The 18,492-nt window shown below is 42.1% G+C and overlaps 2 protein-coding genes across 10 annotated transcripts in view; one reads left to right on the forward strand and one right to left on the reverse strand.

Moving 5' to 3' along the window:
* LOC109402722 (inositol 1,4,5-trisphosphate receptor) overlaps positions 1–18,492 on the reverse strand; it is a 198,128-nt gene that overhangs the window by 42,520 nt on the left and 137,116 nt on the right. For all 9 annotated transcript variants that reach the window (XM_062853144.1, XM_062853143.1, XM_062853146.1 and 6 more), the window contains exons 3-5: positions 10,320–10,764; positions 10,056–10,242; positions 2,152–4,074 (exon numbers count right to left, since the gene is read on the reverse strand). In XM_062853144.1, coding sequence (XP_062709128.1) covers positions 2,152–4,074; positions 10,056–10,242; positions 10,320–10,420 — 2,211 coding nt within the window. In that variant the 5' untranslated portion in view covers positions 10,421–10,764. The remainder of the gene's footprint in view (positions 1–2,151; positions 4,075–10,055; positions 10,243–10,319; positions 10,765–18,492) is intronic.
* LOC134286810 (uncharacterized) overlaps positions 10,569–18,492 on the forward strand; it is a 45,048-nt gene continuing 37,124 nt past the window's right edge. Inside the window, exons 1-2 of the mRNA XM_062848486.1 lie at positions 10,569–10,612; positions 11,952–16,457. Coding sequence (XP_062704470.1) covers positions 10,569–10,612; positions 11,952–16,457 — 4,550 coding nt within the window. The remainder of the gene's footprint in view (positions 10,613–11,951; positions 16,458–18,492) is intronic.

An 18,492-nucleotide genomic window follows, 5' to 3' on the forward strand; every position in this document is an offset into this window, starting at 1 on the left:
TTTCAGGGAATTCATGGAAGATTTTCAAGTGCAATAGTTGGAAATATTTCTGCTGAAAATGCTTGAGAAATCTCAGCAAGAGTTCCCGTAGAAATGCTAGCAGAAATTCCTGAAAGAATTCCAGCAGTAATTACTGGGTGTATTCCAAGAAGAATTCCTAGAGAAATTCTTGAAGAAATCTTTGAAGGAATCACAGCATGAATTTGTTGAAGAATTTCTTGAGTTCCTAGAGACGTGGTCACCAAAGTGCAGCCCGCGGGCTGCACGTGATGTCCAGTTCTCTATACTGCCTTTGAATTCCTTGCAATGTTTCTTATGGAAGATGTTCTACTGCAGAAGTAATCAGGAATAACGTGTTAAATGTTTCACAAATCGATACAGGCGTTGCAACACGAGCAGTTGAAAAATGGGCCTGAGGATCACTGCCCTAGAGGAATCCCAGGAAGAAATCCAGAAAGAATCCTAGGGAGAATTTTTGGAGGAGCCCTAGCAGATCTCCCTAGTGGAACTCCAAGAGAAATTGCAGGAGAAATCATTTGGGAAACCCTCTCGGAATTCCTCCGGGAATGCCTGATGGGTTTCTGCTAGAAATTTCTGTAGGGATTTCTCCAAGGATTTCTCCAGAAATTGCTCAAATTTCTCAAATTTTAGAGAATTATGTAAGGATCCTTCAAGAAATTCCTCACGGAATACCTCCAGAAATTCTTGATACTACTGCTTCGGGATTTCTCCAAGCATTTGTTGATTTGATTCCTCAAGCATTTGCAGATGGTATTTCTGCAGATGGTAGTTCTGTAGTCCTCCAGGAATTCCTGGAATATTTCCAGCAAGAATTGCTTGCGGAATTCCAGCACGACTTAATGAAGGATTCCCACCACGAATTTTGGAGCAATTTCGGCATTCACCAGCATTCCAGGAGCAATTTTGGCAGAAATTCGCAAAAGAATGAGTGGGTTTCCAGCAACGATATAGAAAAATCCTTGAAGAATCCCTAGAGGAAATTTGAAGAAATTCCTAAAAAAAAACCTCTGAGTGAATTTCTGGAGGAATCTATAAAAAAGCTACAGCAGAGATTGGTGAATGAATTCCATCAAGAATAACTGTAGGAACCCCAGCAAGAATTTCTAGATATAATCATAGAGGAATTGTTGGATAAATTCTAAGAGGAACTTCAGGAGGAATCCATGGGAAAATCTCTGGGGGAATTCCTGGAGGAAACCCAGCTGTCATTCTTGGGAATATTTTAAAAGAAATATGTGGTGAAATCTTTTGAATAATCTCTGTAGAAATCACAGAAGGAACTTCTGCAGGAATCCCAGTGAGAGTTTCTGAAGGAACTCTTGGAAGAATCCAGAAATGTCGCAGAATATTAAGAGGAACTCATGTATTCTTATAGGGAAATTTTTGGAGAAATTTTCTCGGATCTCCTCCATAAATGCCTGACGAAATTTCTCCAGATTTTTTTGCTGATATTGCTCTAGAGATTTCTCCAAGGATTCCTATTCTGATTCCTCTTGTGATTCCTCCAGAGAATTATCCAAAGGATTATCAGATTCACTAGCACTAAATCTAGTAGATAAACCCAGAAACAGCTTAGTTTAACATCGGACAGTCGTCGATGGTTGATCAGATTTGACAAAGATTCACTTGCGACGCGGCGCAAAAAAAAAATCCAGAATGAAACGGGTCATCGTCGAATAGCTCTCGATGTCCTGTTTTGACCAACTTTGCCAAAACTGTTTATTTTATGTGGGCTGCATCTCTAGATACAGAAGTTTCGAATTATTTAGACTTACTAGCGCCACGTAGCGTATAAATCTAGAATCAACTAGTTCATCATCAAATATCTCCTAATCAACTCAACTTTTAATCTAAGTAAGATTATAACTTGTACAATGTACACTACCCGATGGTTCTAGCAGTGACTGATGCCGTAACTTCCATAAAAATAAAATACTTCCACATACTGGAATAAATGGTTCAGATAGTCTCTGACTTCCTGAACCACTTTGCTTCATTACTTCAATGTAATCTCAAAATAGACCACTGGACGTTCAAAGCTTCTGTTTTCGAGAAAAAATCGCCTTGTGCAAATGAATTAACGGGTGTGGGATGTGTAAAGGGTTTCAAATATTAATCTCTCATACTCACCGTTTGATTCTGCCACATAAGAACCACCTCATATCGTTTCCTCTCATCCAGCTTCTTCGGAGTTCCGCCAACCGAAGACTTGGTCGCAGTCTTTTCCCCTTCCGCCTCACTCTCATTCGTTTCATCCACCTCCCGGATCTCGGTAAACTGATGATTACCTCGTTCCAGCTCATTCAAATACCCCAATCTCTCATCGTCCACCTCCCTTAGGAACGTCTCTATCAAAATATCGGCATTCTTGGCGCTGAGAACACTTTTGCAAATCAATTCCTGCGTCACGGCGATGGCTTTCTTGTTGGACACGCAGAGATCGGACAGGTAGTCCAGGAACCGCGACTGCCAGTTGTTCATGTTCTTTCGCACAAGTCCGACGAACGTTTCGATTTCCGCAGCCGTGATGTGCTTTTCGAGCAGTTTCCGGTTGTTGTGCAGCAAAGCCGTGATCGTATCCTCCGCTAGGATGTCATACCCGATCTGCTTCTGCATCAGGCCGAAGTGCTTGGCGATGTATTCCTGATTTTTCCGATAGTCTTGCTGACTGAGTTTGAGTATTCGATAGCACAATCGGAAGATGTTCTTGTACGGTGCGTTTTTGGGATCTCCTAGTTCGTCGATCTTTAGGAACGGACCGTCGTTGTTTTTCGTTTCCTGGAATGGGCCTTGCAATATCTTAAATAACTGCTTCAGTATGTACTGCTCCCGAAGCAACTTCTGTCGATCGCGGTTAGGGTTGTTAATCGTCAGATCAAGAGCGTCACTCTTGTTCTGTTCGTTCTCTTGGCCGGCGATGAAGAAGACGATGTCCTGAAGAAGGGCGATCAACGATCGTCGCTCATTTGGTGATATGGAACCGTTCTCCAACTTACCACTCATAGCTTGCAATAATTTGCAAGCATCGTTTGCAAAGTCTAAATCTCGCACTTCAACCGGGGACACTGGAATCAACTGGAAGGCTTCCTTATCCTCCTTGATAGCGGAACAACCCACCTTCGACATTACTGGTTTGTCCTCGTCTACATCAATGGGAGAAGACGTTGCATGTACCCACGTATTGGAGCATAGATGCCGCATCCGTACATAACTGTTCTGCGGTACCAATCCTTCCGGTCGAGTAATTGTAGTTGAATCCAGCTCAAACACCGAAGCAATATCCGTCGAATGGGGCACGGACACCAGTCGGAACGACTCACCCTGAGGGTGACTGGAGTTGCTGGATTTCTCTGTGCGTGAAATATCATCATCGATCTCCGCAGCCAGATAGTACCCTGTGGCTAAATGTTTAAACCTAAACAATGAGTTCCAATGACCAGCTCCGCCTCGGCACGAATCGTGCTGAACGACCTCGATCTCCCACAGAGCCTTACTGCTCGTAGCTGCAGTCGCACTGGTTCTACCCGTCGTACGCAGAAACACATGCTGCTGCTTTTTGTACTCATCCATGGTCAAGAACTTCTCCTGCTCAGCGTGGAATAACCGTACCACATCGCCTCCCTTCAGCACATCTTCCTGATTTTCCCGATGTTCCATGAACAACGTAATCTTCCAAGACGACGACGAATTCAGAACGTTGACCTCCTTGCTTCCCGGATTATCCAGCAGCTCATAATTGGCGGCAACATGCAAATTCTGCCGATTGGCATTGACCGGTTTCATAATGACCTTATCGTTAACCACTACGTTATCCCCGGCCGAGCGGAGCTTGTAGAAAGGCATGATGTAGAACCAGGAACCCTCGTTACCGTTGGCGTCCAGATAGACCCGCATGGCGTTCTTCTCCAGCAGCGCCGGCAACCGTATGTTGACGGTGACATATTTGTTCGACTTCAGGTGCAGCAACTGCACGACACTGCCGTACTGGACGACCGTTCCCAGTAGTTTCTTGTTCTCGGACTCGTTTTGCTTTTTCTCGATTTCGGCGGCGTGCTGTTAGATTAAAGAAAAGAATAATATAAGGAATCATTGAAAATAAAGAAAATGAAGAGAAGAACGTTGCGTCGAAATTTTTTTAACAGAATGGCAAATGAATGGATGAAATGTAATGAAGTGAACTTACGTGCAAGAAATCACGAACTAAATGTGCCAACTTAGAAGTTTTACTGCCTACTTCAAGATTATTTATAGGAGCTGTAAACTGTTTTAAATTTTATGAGATTTTTATATGAACTTTGACACAGACAAACAAATGTAACTGGTAGCCCTAGAGAAATTTATACATCATTCATACATATCGATCTTTTTAGTAATCCAAAACGTTTGAAAAGTTCACCTTATGATTCTTGCAATTTAAAACTGCCTGTAGTAGCTTTTGTGGGAGTTTATTACAACTTCCATATCTAAATTCTATAAACGGATTTAGAGAAAATTACTTGTCACAGAAGCGCTTTGTGAAAGTGCTCTATGAACTCAAAGTGAATGAAGGCAGGCTATGTTCCAGTGGGAACGTAGAACCATACAGAAGAAAAAGAAGGTTTTGTCAAAGATTGTTATTCTTGAATGTATGTGTGAATGTAAGATAAATTTACGTCGGAATTGTTACGTCTGGTTGCCAACGTTAGAGAAAATATTAAGAGATTTTATCGAACATATATTTTCTAAAAGATTAGAAAAGTAATCACATTAATTAATGCATGAATTATGTGTTAGAAATTCACAAAGTTGGAAGTAATTAAAAAAGAAGCATGCCTGAGTTTTCAATAATGCTTTCAGAGTAAGGTAGGGGTTCTCAAACTTTTCCAGCTTGCGATCCTCTTCTAATTGTGATATCGCGACAAACTGCACGTTTTGTTTGGTCGTTAAAAATGATTATTTACAATCAACTCAATTCTACTCAACAAACATCTTAAATATCTCTTCTTTCTTTTATTTCAGATTATTAAAACAAGGTCAGTTATCCACTGACACTGAGGAAGATTACAAGTTGTAATCGAAATACGCGTACCTGTCAAAGGGGGCGGAATCATAAAACTAATTACACACATTCGCAGAGGGTATTCTGCTTAGAGGGTTCGAAAAGTCGGTACAAGACTAATAAAATAAATTTAGATCTACTTCACCTACTATGGATTTCTCTGAGAGCTTGCTTTTGCGATTTCTGGGCTACGTACAAAACGCTGAATTACAAAAGGCTGAAACACGAAAGGCTAAAATTACAAAAGGCTGAATGCATCAAAAGGCTGAAGTAACATAAGGCTGAAATAGTGATTCGACTGATTTCAAATGCACCAGCCCAAACACAAACAAATTAAACAAACAGACGTATCACTCTAATTGGAAATAAATACATACATACACTAATTTTACGGTCTCTTTGAACATTTGCTTGTTAGTCGATTACCCAGCCGTGGCACTCGTATTGGTTTTACTTGAGCTTGACGTTTGACCGCCCTACCGTCCCCTAATTCATGGTTGGTCTAATTAACCCATGTTGGGGGAACATGCTTCAGTTACTTTGTTCTGTATCGGAAAGTTTTACCACTGGTCATAATCCTATGCATTATTGTACGCCTACATTACTAAGACAGAATTCCTTAAAAGAATTGCATATATTTTAAAGAAGGAAAATTCTCTGATGATATTGTTAGTAGCCCTAATGACAATAATCTCCAAAACAACATGACTCGAAAGAATAGCATAAAAATAACTATATAAATATTATCAGTACCTTTTTGTGTTCATTGGTATGCATTATCATGCATCATCATGAAGAGGTTCACTAAGCTCAGTTCCAATACTAACTGTATCTAAGGGCTACACGTTCGATTCACGTTCGGGCCAAGAACTTTTCATTGTTTCGGGCCAAAATTTTCTTGATTCCCTTTGGCATTGAGTGTTTTCGTGCCTGTTACACAATAGGCCAAGCTGAGAAGCAGGCTTTATCTCTGTTGGGGCGTAAATAAAAAAGGAAGAAATGCTGTATTTTCAGCCTTTTCAATTTTCAGCCTTAAGTTACAGTTTCTTAATTTTAGTCGCTCGTATTCAGCCTTTTATGCATTCATCCTTTTGAAATTCAGACTTATGTTATCAATTTCTATATAAGGCAATCCATGAGACAGATACGATCAGCTGATTTTCTTTGTTTACCATGTATTTTTGACATTCGTCGATCGGGGTGACAGTTGAACACAAAGGAATTTGTTAAGCACCGAGAACACTCGACGAAAATTTGGTAAGCTATACATACACTGTGTTTACAATTTCAGCTGTCACCCCCTTCGCGATATGTCGTGATGGATTGCCTTATACCGTATTCTATCTGATGATCTTCCAGGTAAATATGGCTCTTTGAAGATGTCATCAAAAAGAAAGATCCAACATACATACAGTGTATCAAACAATGGGGCACGTTCGGTGTGGTACTAGATTTGTAGTAATGAGCTGAATTTTTGTATGGTGAGAAGGTCAATTCTCCGTTTCTGCAATGAAATGGTGCAAAAAGCGTGGGTATTATGATTCCTTGCCTAAATTGATGCTGTTTGAGCAAAACTTTGGATAACCATGTTGTTTATGTTGCAAGAAAAGGAGAAAACAACAACACTGTTACCCAAAGTTTTGCTCAAACGGCATCAAATTAGGCAAGGAATCATAATACCCACGCTTTTTGTACCATTTCATTGCAGAAACGGAGAATTGACCTTCTCACCATACTAAAATTCAGCTCATTACTACAAATCTAGTACTTCACCTATCTGTCCTATTGTCCGTACAGGAAATTTTTGGTCAAAATAATTTTTCATTCAAATGTTTATAACTTTTTATACGTCAATCAAAAACACTGAAATTTTGACCAATCATAAATCATATATTAATGCTCAATTGGTGAGCGAGATCGAATAAGTTTTCTGAAAGTTATAGAACTTTTAGTAAAACTTATAAGATTTTTGACATTATATCTCAATATGTACTCGATGAAACTTTTTCAATTTTTTTGTGTTACAGCTTAAACCTAAGGCTTTCATAAGCAGCTACGTTTGAGGTTTTATATTCACTACAAAAAATATGAAAAATGTGCTTATTTAGTTGACGATATTTAAAAAATATCATATTTTGCACATATAATCTGCCAAACGTTTTCCACCAATAAAAGTGCATTAACTGAACGAAAAATGCATAGGACCTACTCTTCATTTGTAGTTTAGTAGGTCCTGTATAAAAATATTACATTAGGAGAGTTTAAAAAATTTGAAAACACTTGGCACTTATATTGATCAAAATATGATAAATTTCCAAATAATACTCTGAACACAGATTTTTCATATATTTTTTGTAGTGAATATAAAACCTCAAACGAAGCTGCATATGAAAGCCTCAGGTATAAGCTGTAACACAAAAAAAGATTGAAAAAGTTTCATCGAGTACATATTGAAATATAATGTTTTAAAAATTTGTTCAAAAATCTTATAAGGTATACTAAAAGTTTCATAACTTTCAGAAAACTTATTCGATCTCGCTCAAAATTTCACCAATGCAATGGAGCTTCAATATATGGTTTATGATTGGTCAAAATTTCAGCGTTTTTGATCGACGTATAAAATGAAAAATTATTTTGACCAAAAAATTGCTGTACGGACAATTGTTTGATACACTGTATATACATACAGCCATTCCATAGAAAAACGATATATGTAGTGCAACTCCGATTGTCGTGAAACTTGGTGATTTCGTAGTTCTTCGAAAATAATTAGACCCGTTTTTTTTATTTCGTCATTAGGGTGACCAATTTTCAGATAAGGTGGTTCTAAAAATCAAGGTTTTTAAAAACTATTTTTTTTCAAAAATCATAACTTTTGAACCAGTTAACCGATTTTAAACTTTTTTTTGTTTGAAGGCTATTGAATTATAGTTTTCAGGAAAAATGCGGTGAATGGGCCAAATTGTGTTTTTTGTGCAAAAAATTTGCAAATATATTAGTTTTTTCACGTTTTCAAGGTCTCGGGACCAAAAGGGTACCCTGATTTTATATTTTTATCAGAAAATTCAGGAAATTGGGCGTAACATATCAAAAAATCGGAAATGTATGTTTTTCAGATTTTGAGATATGATTTTTAGAACCACCCTATCTGGAAATCGGTCACCCTAATGACGAAATAATAAAAAAACACGGGTCTAATTATTTTCAAAGAACTACGAACCCACCTAGTTTCACGTCAATCGGAGTTGCACTATATTTTTTTTTCTATGCAATGGCTGTATAAATCTGAATAGTATCTATTTTAGGGTAAACGTGCCAATAGTGGTGCTATTAGTAGCTCCTGTAGAAAAAAATAATTAATTAATCGGTGTCCTAGAAAATTCAGATCTGGAGCAAAGTTGTTGAGAAATCATATTGCTCTCAACTAGTAGAAATTTTAGTAAGTAACCGCAATGTGGCGCTGGGACTTTAAAAACAAAATTCTAAATATCATGTAAGCTGCCTCCACTAGCATATGAGTCCCATTTGTAAAAAGTAGGAATTGAGGAAACACCACTTGAAGTTTGAAAACTCGTTTCCATGCAAAACTTTCAAAAATCACCATAATTTGAAAAATATTTCGATTATCTTTAAACTTTCACAAATTGCTTTGCACCTCAATACATAACTGTGAAAAATATTACAGTGCTACAAAATTGTCCAGTCCGATTACCAGCTGAATGGCAAGGAGAACGAATGATAGTCAAGATCTGGGCAATCGAGCAGCTACCAAATGAGTATTCCATCAGAAATTCATTCAATAATTCCTTCAGGCATTAGTTCATGTATTCCTACACAAATTGCGACAAAGATGTTTTAACCCGGGAGCGGTCGCGTCGTGTACTGAGTACACGCACCATGAAAAATGCACGCTTGCGGTACCCAGCGTGAGCGTGGCGTCGTTGCAGGTAGTCAAAGACGCGACTGCTCGAGGGTTAATGATTTCCTTAACCCTTTGGGGACGGATGGGTCGTATGTGCCCAGCCGAGAAAATCGACCATCACAAACATGTTCTTGATCAGAGTTGCGTAATATCAGTCTTATCTGGTGACTACTGATATTGCACAATCGTCACTAATATTCCAGGCCGTTCAATATCAAAACGACAATGACAGGGTACGACCTGATAATGACCCGCACTCTAGATCACAATCATTGCAACCGTTGTGAAATTTTAGTGGGTTTCGCCAAAACTCAAACTTTTTTGTGACCAACATGCAAAACTTGTTATTTTGTACCACATATTAAAATATCATCTTAGTAAATCTTCATTTGGAATTTTAAACGAATTTTAAAGATGGCCTATCAGTGATTTCCACACACCATCACAGTCAGTCCAGTTCTGATGGAACAAGGAAAGTGACGGTGACTCAATAGAGCACACGCTGACTTGAATCGCAGTCGGCCTATCAAAATCAGCGATTTGCATTGACAGTGACATAGTGCAACTCTGCTAGACTAGCGAGGTTGCATCTAGAGAGGTGAAAATTTCGTCTCCAAAGGGTTAAAGGATTCCTTTAAAGATTCCACAAAAGATTGCTATACTAACTCCTGTAAGGATTTCTTATGGAATATTTCTAAAGAATGATTAAAGAATTTCTTTAAGTACATATTCCTTTGAAAAATCTTGCAATTATTGCATTGCAACAATACTTTTTTTAGTTTTTGTTTAGAAGCGTTGAGTCCAAAAACATATTTGGAATTAAAAGGAACAGCATTTAACTTATTTTTAGACTTAGAAGTGAGAAAAGAAAATCTATTATTGATATTGATTACAAAGCAGAAAGCAAATGTTTTCAAGATAGTTAAAGAATGAATTCGAGCTAATGGCAACAGGTGGGCCTGGGCAGATTATTTCAATATTATGGGTTATTATATAAGGTTAATTAAACATGAAATTGATTGTGAACATGCTACATAAATGATAGGTATGAAATAAATCTCGGAAACTACTCACATGTAACCGCTTGAGCAAGCTGGTATCCGTATTCGTTGTGGTGCTTTGCTTCGCAGCTTTCCAAAATTGCTTCTGCGCTGAGTATCGATTCATGGGACAAATTTTGATCAAACAGTCCCGAAACTTTTCCGGCGGATCATTGAGATCCCCCGCTCCGGGGCAGACAACGACACGGTCGTCTACCAAGCTTTAAAAAAAACGAAACAGAAGACGATAATCCGTTACTCTTGAACACCATGCGCACCCACCGCACGTGACACTTACCCCAACGTGCTCAGAAATCCGGAAACGCTTCCCTCCGAGTACAGGGAGACAATGTCCCCCAGGTGGAGGAAGCTCACCGAACCCATCGTACTATCACCCATTTTTGCTGCTTTCGATGTCTCTTAGGCACACATACAGGACACAGACACAAACGAACACACTCGCACGTTCAATGCCACACACACACAGACAAATGCAGGGGGTGGCGAACCTTAACCTAGATCACAAATCTCGCATCTGGCACAGGCAATGAACGGAGCTCAAACAGCATGCAATTTTGAACTCAATACTCGGTAAGCCTCGCAACCAGCAGTAGTTGCAGCAAGCAGTGAATGGTTTTCCTCACTCCTCAGCCGGGTTTCTTTTGGCACGTATGGATGTATCTTCACCGGTGGCAGCATCTTCCACAAGTGGTTTCAAGTCGATGGATGGTGCATCTGGAAAACTGAGATGAAGGAAAAAGCTATTGTTAGTGACGGGAAGAAATAAGTCAGGAACTATTATATTGTGGGTAGGTAGATGATGTGATGTGTGTTCGGGGACTTGCTGGGCCCCACGGAATATAGCAATAAAGTGAAATTGCCTGGGTTGTTCATTGAGCCGTTATTGTGAGCGCGAAAGGACAAATAATAATCAACTGTCGCGACCTTCTGATACTGCTTTCAGCCAGGGCCTCAAGACCTCCGTGGTGTTTGCGTTGGTATATTCATGATTCATCGTACGCCGTTGGCCTCATTCAACTGAGAAGGAACGCTTCTCGCCAAGTATATGAAGCAAAAAGTCGCGATGTAAAGAAAGTAGAGAGATTTCACGGATATGGACTATATACAATGACGTAGCTGGGTCAAGAAAGGCCAAGGGGCCAAATGAAAAATTTAAAAGCATGCCTTTTAAATCAGCTTGCTGAATATTCGCCATGTGATAGTTGGATCGGCAGTGACCAGCCAATGCTTTGAACAGAATGCTGCAATTCTGCTTTAACATATTTGTAAGATACTTCTTCAGTGAATCTTCACCCTTGGAGATGGCTTAGTGCTATACTGTTTGGTTTGACGACATGACTTCAAACTATTCCAGCATTGTTTGTATTGAGTGGCAACCCCGATGTCAATCTGAAACTTTACCCAACACTTCGATACCGGAATAGCTGGTGTGACGTCATTTGGACGGTGCGCACCTACCATACCATACCCTGGTCAAGTCAATTTCAGTACAGTGGACGGTTGCTGATGACTGATGCCACTGACGTTTGGTTTGATAGAGCAATAGGTAGAAAAAGGTTAAATGTGCTGATTCATCGTCGCTATGAGAAGATAAACATTCGGATAGTTTATTACAAAAGTTTCTTTAGTGAAGAACTATTTTCTTAAAGTCCATAGATACTGGCACACTGAACTATGTGAAGTGCATTTACTGGTCTTATTTCTATAGCTGTTCACTTGAATTCATGCAACTTTTTCCTAAACGAAACTACTAAATCTAAAAGTTACGTGCCTCAACCGGGAGGAGCTCGCATCAGAGCCAGAGTGGTACACGATAAAATAGGAGCACCAACCAAAAATTCCTGTGGTGGTTTAACGTTTCGGAAATCCCCTCCAGTTGGCGCGACCAACATATTAAAATTTCGTTTAGGAAAAAGTTGCCACCGCAAATCAGACTGGACTGGGCCCGATACAAGAGGAAGTTGCGGAAAACGAAGCTGTCCACGTTTAGCCGGTGGATATACAACCTGGCGGAGGATGTGAACGTGGTCTTCGAACCGCAGTGCCGTGGAAACAAGACGCAGGAGTTCGCGAGAGGAGTTCGTAAGGAGAAGTACGTGAGCACCCACGCTGAAGTGCCGGTCACGGATAGGTATCAGCAAGCCCGCCAAACTCAGCAGTCAGCAGTCGTAGGGAGCGGAGAATCGAAACCCTGCCCGGCCTGCAAGAGTGATTGCAAGTGTCTGGCAAAATGCAAGAGATTCCTGGATTTGTCGTACGAGGCGAAATGGGCCACTGTTCGCGGCTTCAATTTCTGTCGCAAGTGTCTTCGGCAACATAAAGGTGGCTGCAATTCCGGAGAATGTGGAAAGAACGGTTGCACGTTCAAGCACCACGTATTACTCCACAGAGACTTAGCCGTACCCGGCGCATCGAGCAGTGTTACATCCAACAGATGTGGGTCTTCAAAGCAGAACGAAGAACGCAATGTCAATACGCACCAATCATCAACAGGTCCAGGATCGTTCCGGTACCTGCCGGTAACTCTGTATGGCGACGGAGTGCACGTGAGATGTTACGCCTTTTTAGACGATGGGTCAGAGTTGACACTCATCGATCAGCAGCTTGCGGAGGATCTTAAGCTTTCTGGAACAGTTCTGCCCCTCTGCCTGAAATGGACGGGAGGTACCCATCGCTACGAATCCGACTCACAGAGTATCAACGTCGAAATATGCGGAAAGGATGGAAAGCGGACGTTATTGCAGGACGTGAGGACTGTCGAAGAGCTGCAACTGCCGTACCAGTCACTAGATATGGACCAACTCTCGGAGCGGCACGGTTACCTGCGTGGTCTGCCCGTGGGCTCGTATTGTAACGTTCGTCCACGAATACTGATTGGATTGAAGCATGCCAACCTAATGCTGGTGCGAAGGAGTCGTGAAGGCAAGATGGGTGAGCCAATCGCCGTCAAAACCAATCTTGGCTGGACTGTATACGGTGGCTGGGCATCGCAGTACTCTTCGAGTACAGCCAGTCATACGTACCACATCTGCTCCTGCAACGAACCAGGCCTGACGCATCTGAATCAGATGGTGAAAGATTACTTCTCCATGGAGAGTTTGGTAGTTCAACCGAGCCTCGTTGGGCGGCTTTCTACAGACGATGAACGCGCTATGGCTCTTCTGGAATCTCGCACTCACTTCAACGGAGAACGTTACGAAGCAGGCCTGTTATGGCGGTCCGACAAAATCCGTCTGCCGGACAACAAAGCAGTTGCAGTTCGTCGTTGGAGATGCTTGGAAAAACGCATGGAGAAGGACACGGAGTTAGCGAGCATCCTGCATGAAAAGATTGCGGAATACAGATCGAAAAACTACATCCGCAAGCTAACGTCAGAGGAGCTGTCAACAAAATACGAGCGGGTATGGTACTTGCCTATTTTTCCGGTGTACAATCCGAATAAGCCAGGCAAGGTCCGGATTGTGTGGGACGCTGCCGCCCAAGCATACGGGATATCACTGAATTCGGTGCTCCTCACTGGCCCAGACCAGTTAGCGTCTCTTGTGGGCATCCTGTACCAATTCCGTGAGCATCGAATAGGCGTTTGTGCCGACATCCGTGAGATGTTCCATCAGGTCGACATCAATCCTGAGGACCAGCAATGTCAGCGTTTTCTTTGGCGTGACCGCGACGAACACGGTGATCCAAGCATCTACGTCATGCAGGTAATGACATTCGGGGCGAGCTGTTCTCCTGCCACAGCCCAGTTTGTGAAGAACAAGAACGCCGAAAGATTCGAAGAAGAATATCCAACAGCGGTAGCGGTCATCAAAAAACGACACTACGTGGATGACATGGTTTTCAGCGTTGAAACGGAGCAAGAAGCAGTTGAACTGGCGGAGTCGGTGCGTTTCATCCACATGGAGGGTGGATTTGAAATCCGCAATTGGGTTTCCAATTCTCCGTTGGTGCTTTCCACTATGAATGGAGAAGAGTCAACGGAAAAGGACCTGAACATATCTGCGGAGATGGCGAGTCAAAAAATCCTCGGAATGTGGTGGGATACGAAGGACGACGTGTTCAAATATAAAATATGCTGGACCAGATTTGATTCGGCGCTGCTTGATGGAAGTCGTTGCCCTACTAAACGGGAGATCCTTCGGACGCTGATGACCATATACGACCCTCTAGGTCTCATCGATCACTTCCTGGTCTTGTTGAAAATCTTGCTACAGGAGGTTTGGCGTGCTAACGTTGACTGGGACGAACGAATCCCCGACAACCTGTTCGAGAAGTGGCGTGACTGGCTGCAATTGCTACCCGAGGTAGAGAATTTACGGATTCCTAGGTGTTACCGGCAAGTTGTTTCATCTTTGGGCGCAGCTTCCGTGGAAGTTCACGTATTCGTTGACGCAAGCGAAAGTGCAATGGCAGCGGCAGTGTTCTTGCGACTCGTAGAAGGGAATCAAGTGGAATGTTCGCTGATTGCTGCAAAGACTCGCGTAGCACCCTTGAAGTACACCTCCATTCCACGATTAGAACTGCAGGCTGCAGTCTTCGGGTGTAGATTGGCGAAGAACGTTATAGGAAATCTGACGGTGAATATCTCCAAGTGTACCTACTGGACTGACTCCCGAAACGTTCTGTGCTGGTTAAGAGCTGATCATAAACGTTACAGTGCTTTCGTCGGGTCAAGGGTAAGCGAAATACAGGAATCGACAGACGTCCGTGAGTGGAGATGGGTTCCGACTCGTTCTAACGTTGCTGATGATGGGACTAGATGGCGAGATCGGATCGACTTGTCTGCGAGTAGTAGGTGGTTCAAAGCACCAGAATTCTTGATGCAAGCGGAAGAAGACTGGCCAACACTTCCGCAAAAGTTGCTTTCCACTGAGGAAGAAATGCGACCCAGCTTATTGCTCCACTTCAAAGTTCCCGAACCTGCGATAGATGTGGGAAGATTTTCGAGTTGGCGGCGATTGCTAGCGGTGACTGGATACGTCCTTCGATTCTGCTTGAACCTTCAACGTCGTCGTAGTCAGCATCCACTCAGAACTGGACCGTTATCTAGCGAAGAGCTTCGAGGAGCGGAAGAATACCATTATCGGCAAGCGCAACGAGATGTGTACCAGGACGAAGTCGCAGCGTTGGAGACAAAAGAATCAACTACCAAGCGTATTCCAAAAGCGAGCTCACTTTACAAGTTGAGCCCGTTCGTTGACGAATCCGGCGTAATGAGGATGAAGGGAAGAACCACTGTGTGTGCGTATTTGCACAGTGACGCCAAGAATCCTGTTATTCTACCTCCAAAGCATCCAGTAACATCATTAATATTAGTCCATTACCACGAAAAGTTTTTGCACCGCAACTACGAGATAGTAGTGAACGAAGTCCGCCAGAAGTACAGCATCTTTCGCCTGAGACAAGCGCTTGCTGCGATCCGTAGAAACTGCCAATGGTGTAAAAACCGGGACGTTCTTCCTCAACCGCCAGAAATGGCAGATCTTCCTGCGGCCCGGCTGTCTGCGTACACGAGGCCATTCGCACACGTTGGGGTGGATTATTTTGGTCCAATTGAGGTGACGGTAGGTCGAAGGGTCGAGAAAAGATGGGGGGTTCTACTGACTTGTTTAACGGTAAGGGCCGTTCATATTGAGGTAGCGCACTCTTTGACAACAAATTCCTGCATAATGGCATTGAGGAATTTCACCGCACGTAGAGGTACACCGGTTAGCTTCTACAGCGACAGGGGTACCAATTTTGCGGGCGCCAACCGGGAGCTTCAGGAAACCATGGAAGCGGTCAACCAGAGCCAGCTGATGCGTGAGTTTATCACCTCATCTACTGCTTGGCAGTTCAACCCACCGGCCGCACCCCACATGGGCGGCAGTTGGGAGAGGCTTATCCAATCGGTCAAGCGAAACCTGGTGGAAGTTCTACATGCGCGGCGACCAACCGATGAAGAGCTGCGCAATGCGTTGACGGAAATAGAAGGCGTGCTAAACGCACGTCCTTTGACTCACGTGCCAATTGATGACGAAGCGGCTCCAGCGTTAACCCCCAACCACTTCCTGTTGGGTTCATCCGACGGTTCCAAACCTTTGTCTCTGGTTGATGCGGATACTGCTGCACTACGGCGAGGTCACCCAACCTCCCAATGGTTGGCAAATCTATTTTGGAAGCGTTGGGTCAGGGATTACCTGCCCGACATAACACGGCGAACAAAATGGCACGAGAAGGCGAAACCTCTTCAGGTAGGTGACATAGTAGTTATCGTGGACCAGGAGCACCCCAGAAACTGTTGGCCCAAGGGACGAGTCATCGGAGTGACCAGCAGAGGAGGACAAACTCGTAAGGCCACCGTACAAACCGTTGGTGGGATCTACGAGCGACCAACAGTGAAACTCGCGGTGTTGGATGTTCGGCGCGAGACTGAGTAAGCTGGACCGGAGGACCGGGTCCGCGTACCGGGGGGGAGTGTGACGTCATTTGGACGGTGCGCACCTACCATACCATACCCTGGTCAAGTCAATTTCAGTACAGTGGACGGTTGCTGATGACTGATGCCACTGACGTTTGGTTTGATAGAGCAATAGGTAGAAAAAGGTTAAATGTGCTGATTCATCGTCGCTATGAGAAGATAAACATTCGGATAGTTTATTACAAAAGTTTCTTTAGTGAAGAACTATTTTCTTAAAGTCCATAGATACTGGCACACTGAACTATGTGAAGTGCATTTACTGGTCTTATTTCTATAGCTGTTCACTTGAATTCATGCAACTTTTTCCTAAACGAAACTACTAAATCTAAAAGTTACGTGCCTCAACCGGGAGGAGCTCGCATCAGAGCCAGAGTGGTACACGATAAAATAGGAGCACCAACCAAAAATTCCTGTGGTGGTTTAACGTTTCGGAAATCCCCTCCAGTTGGCGCGACCAACAGCTGGCTCAGGACCAATGAAGTCATGTAATGCTCCAGTGCGAGGAAACTAATCAGCCAATTCATTTCCAGCGATGGAAGAATGGTCAGGTACCCATACAAGGTGAACAGCGTTTGCTGAATTCAGCTCCTCGATTTGAGTTCGACAAGCGATAACTATCTTCGACCTCTAGAGTTGGCCGAAGCAAATGCTTTAATAGTAGCTGCTGAAGTGCTGATTGCATCCGTACAAAGAGCAAAGATTTCAACCTGAAAAACGGTGCAGTGTCTAAGAATTATGCAACCATAGCTCACGAGAATAAACACCAGCACCTGCTCGTCCTTCGAGAAGGGAGCCATCAGTGTAACATACGATGCCGTCTGAAATACTTCTTTCTACTTTACTATTACTTTAGAGCTTTTAGTAGAACTTGTTACTTCAGGCTCTAGTTTAATTTAAAAACATTTCACTTAATACTTCACTTTTGCAAAAGAAAAATAAAAAATGAATAACTCTTTTAAGAAAAACTAGAAAGGACGAGCAAATTCCTTTTAATTCTACTACTGTGCTTATCTTCGGACAGATAGGCCTATTTCGTCTGTGACTTACAGACTTCTTCAGTGTCAAGTGCTCGACTGAAGAAAACCTCGCATTCGTTGTGGTATTTATACTAGGAGTGCATGTGTAGGTACGTGTGTGGGTTAAAAGTGTAGGTATAAAAATATAGGTACAAAATTGTAGGTACAGATTTGTAAAAAATTGGGTGTATCTACCTGTTAGGAAACAGGGTGTCAATAAGATACCTAAAGCTAGGAAAATTCCTACCGATTTGGTAGGTAGTCAATTGGTGTTTGTTGTGTTATTTTTTTTTTTTTTTTTTTTTTTTTTTTTTTTTTTTTTTTTTTTTTCTTTTTTTTTTTTTTTTTTTTTTCCTGCCGATTTGGTAGGTAGTCAATTTGTGTTTTGTGTATTGTGTAATGTTTTGTGTGTGTTAGGTAAAAATTTAAACAGCCACGTGTACCCATTGCCCTGATCCTTGTTAAGTAGTTTTTTATTGTTTTGTTTGTAAATTTCTAAACTTTCTGCAACATCAAGTTTCCATGGGTTTGTAATGTGTCGTAAGAGTTTAATATTTGAAGTATTCAAAAAATGTCCTTCATTGAAAATATGTTCAGCAACTTTAGATTTAAAATGATGAATGAGTCCCTTGTCTGTGTCTTTGTGTGCTTTTGATACTTCCGTTATGTGTTCTTTGAATCGTGTGTTGAGTGTGCGTTTTGTTTGTCCTATGTATATTTTGTCACAGTGATTACATGTAACTTTGTAAACACCAGATTTTGTTAAGTTGTCCAACGGGTCTTTCGTAGATCCTAAGAGAGTTTGAAGTTGGTTAGCTTTGCTTGTGAAAACTAATTCAAAACCAAACTTTCTGAGAATTGGTCGGAGTTTTTTGGTGTCACTGTTGTAGTTCACAGTTATCCGTTTAAGTGTAGGTTCTGTCCGTGTCAGTGTAGTCAAAGAACGTCTGTATTGTTGTTGTGTCTTTTTGTTG

The sequence above is a fragment of the Aedes albopictus genome, chromosome 2, assembly GCF_035046485.1.
Source record: "Aedes albopictus strain Foshan chromosome 2, AalbF5, whole genome shotgun sequence".
Classification (NCBI taxonomy): Eukaryota; Metazoa; Arthropoda; class Insecta; order Diptera; family Culicidae; genus Aedes; species Aedes albopictus.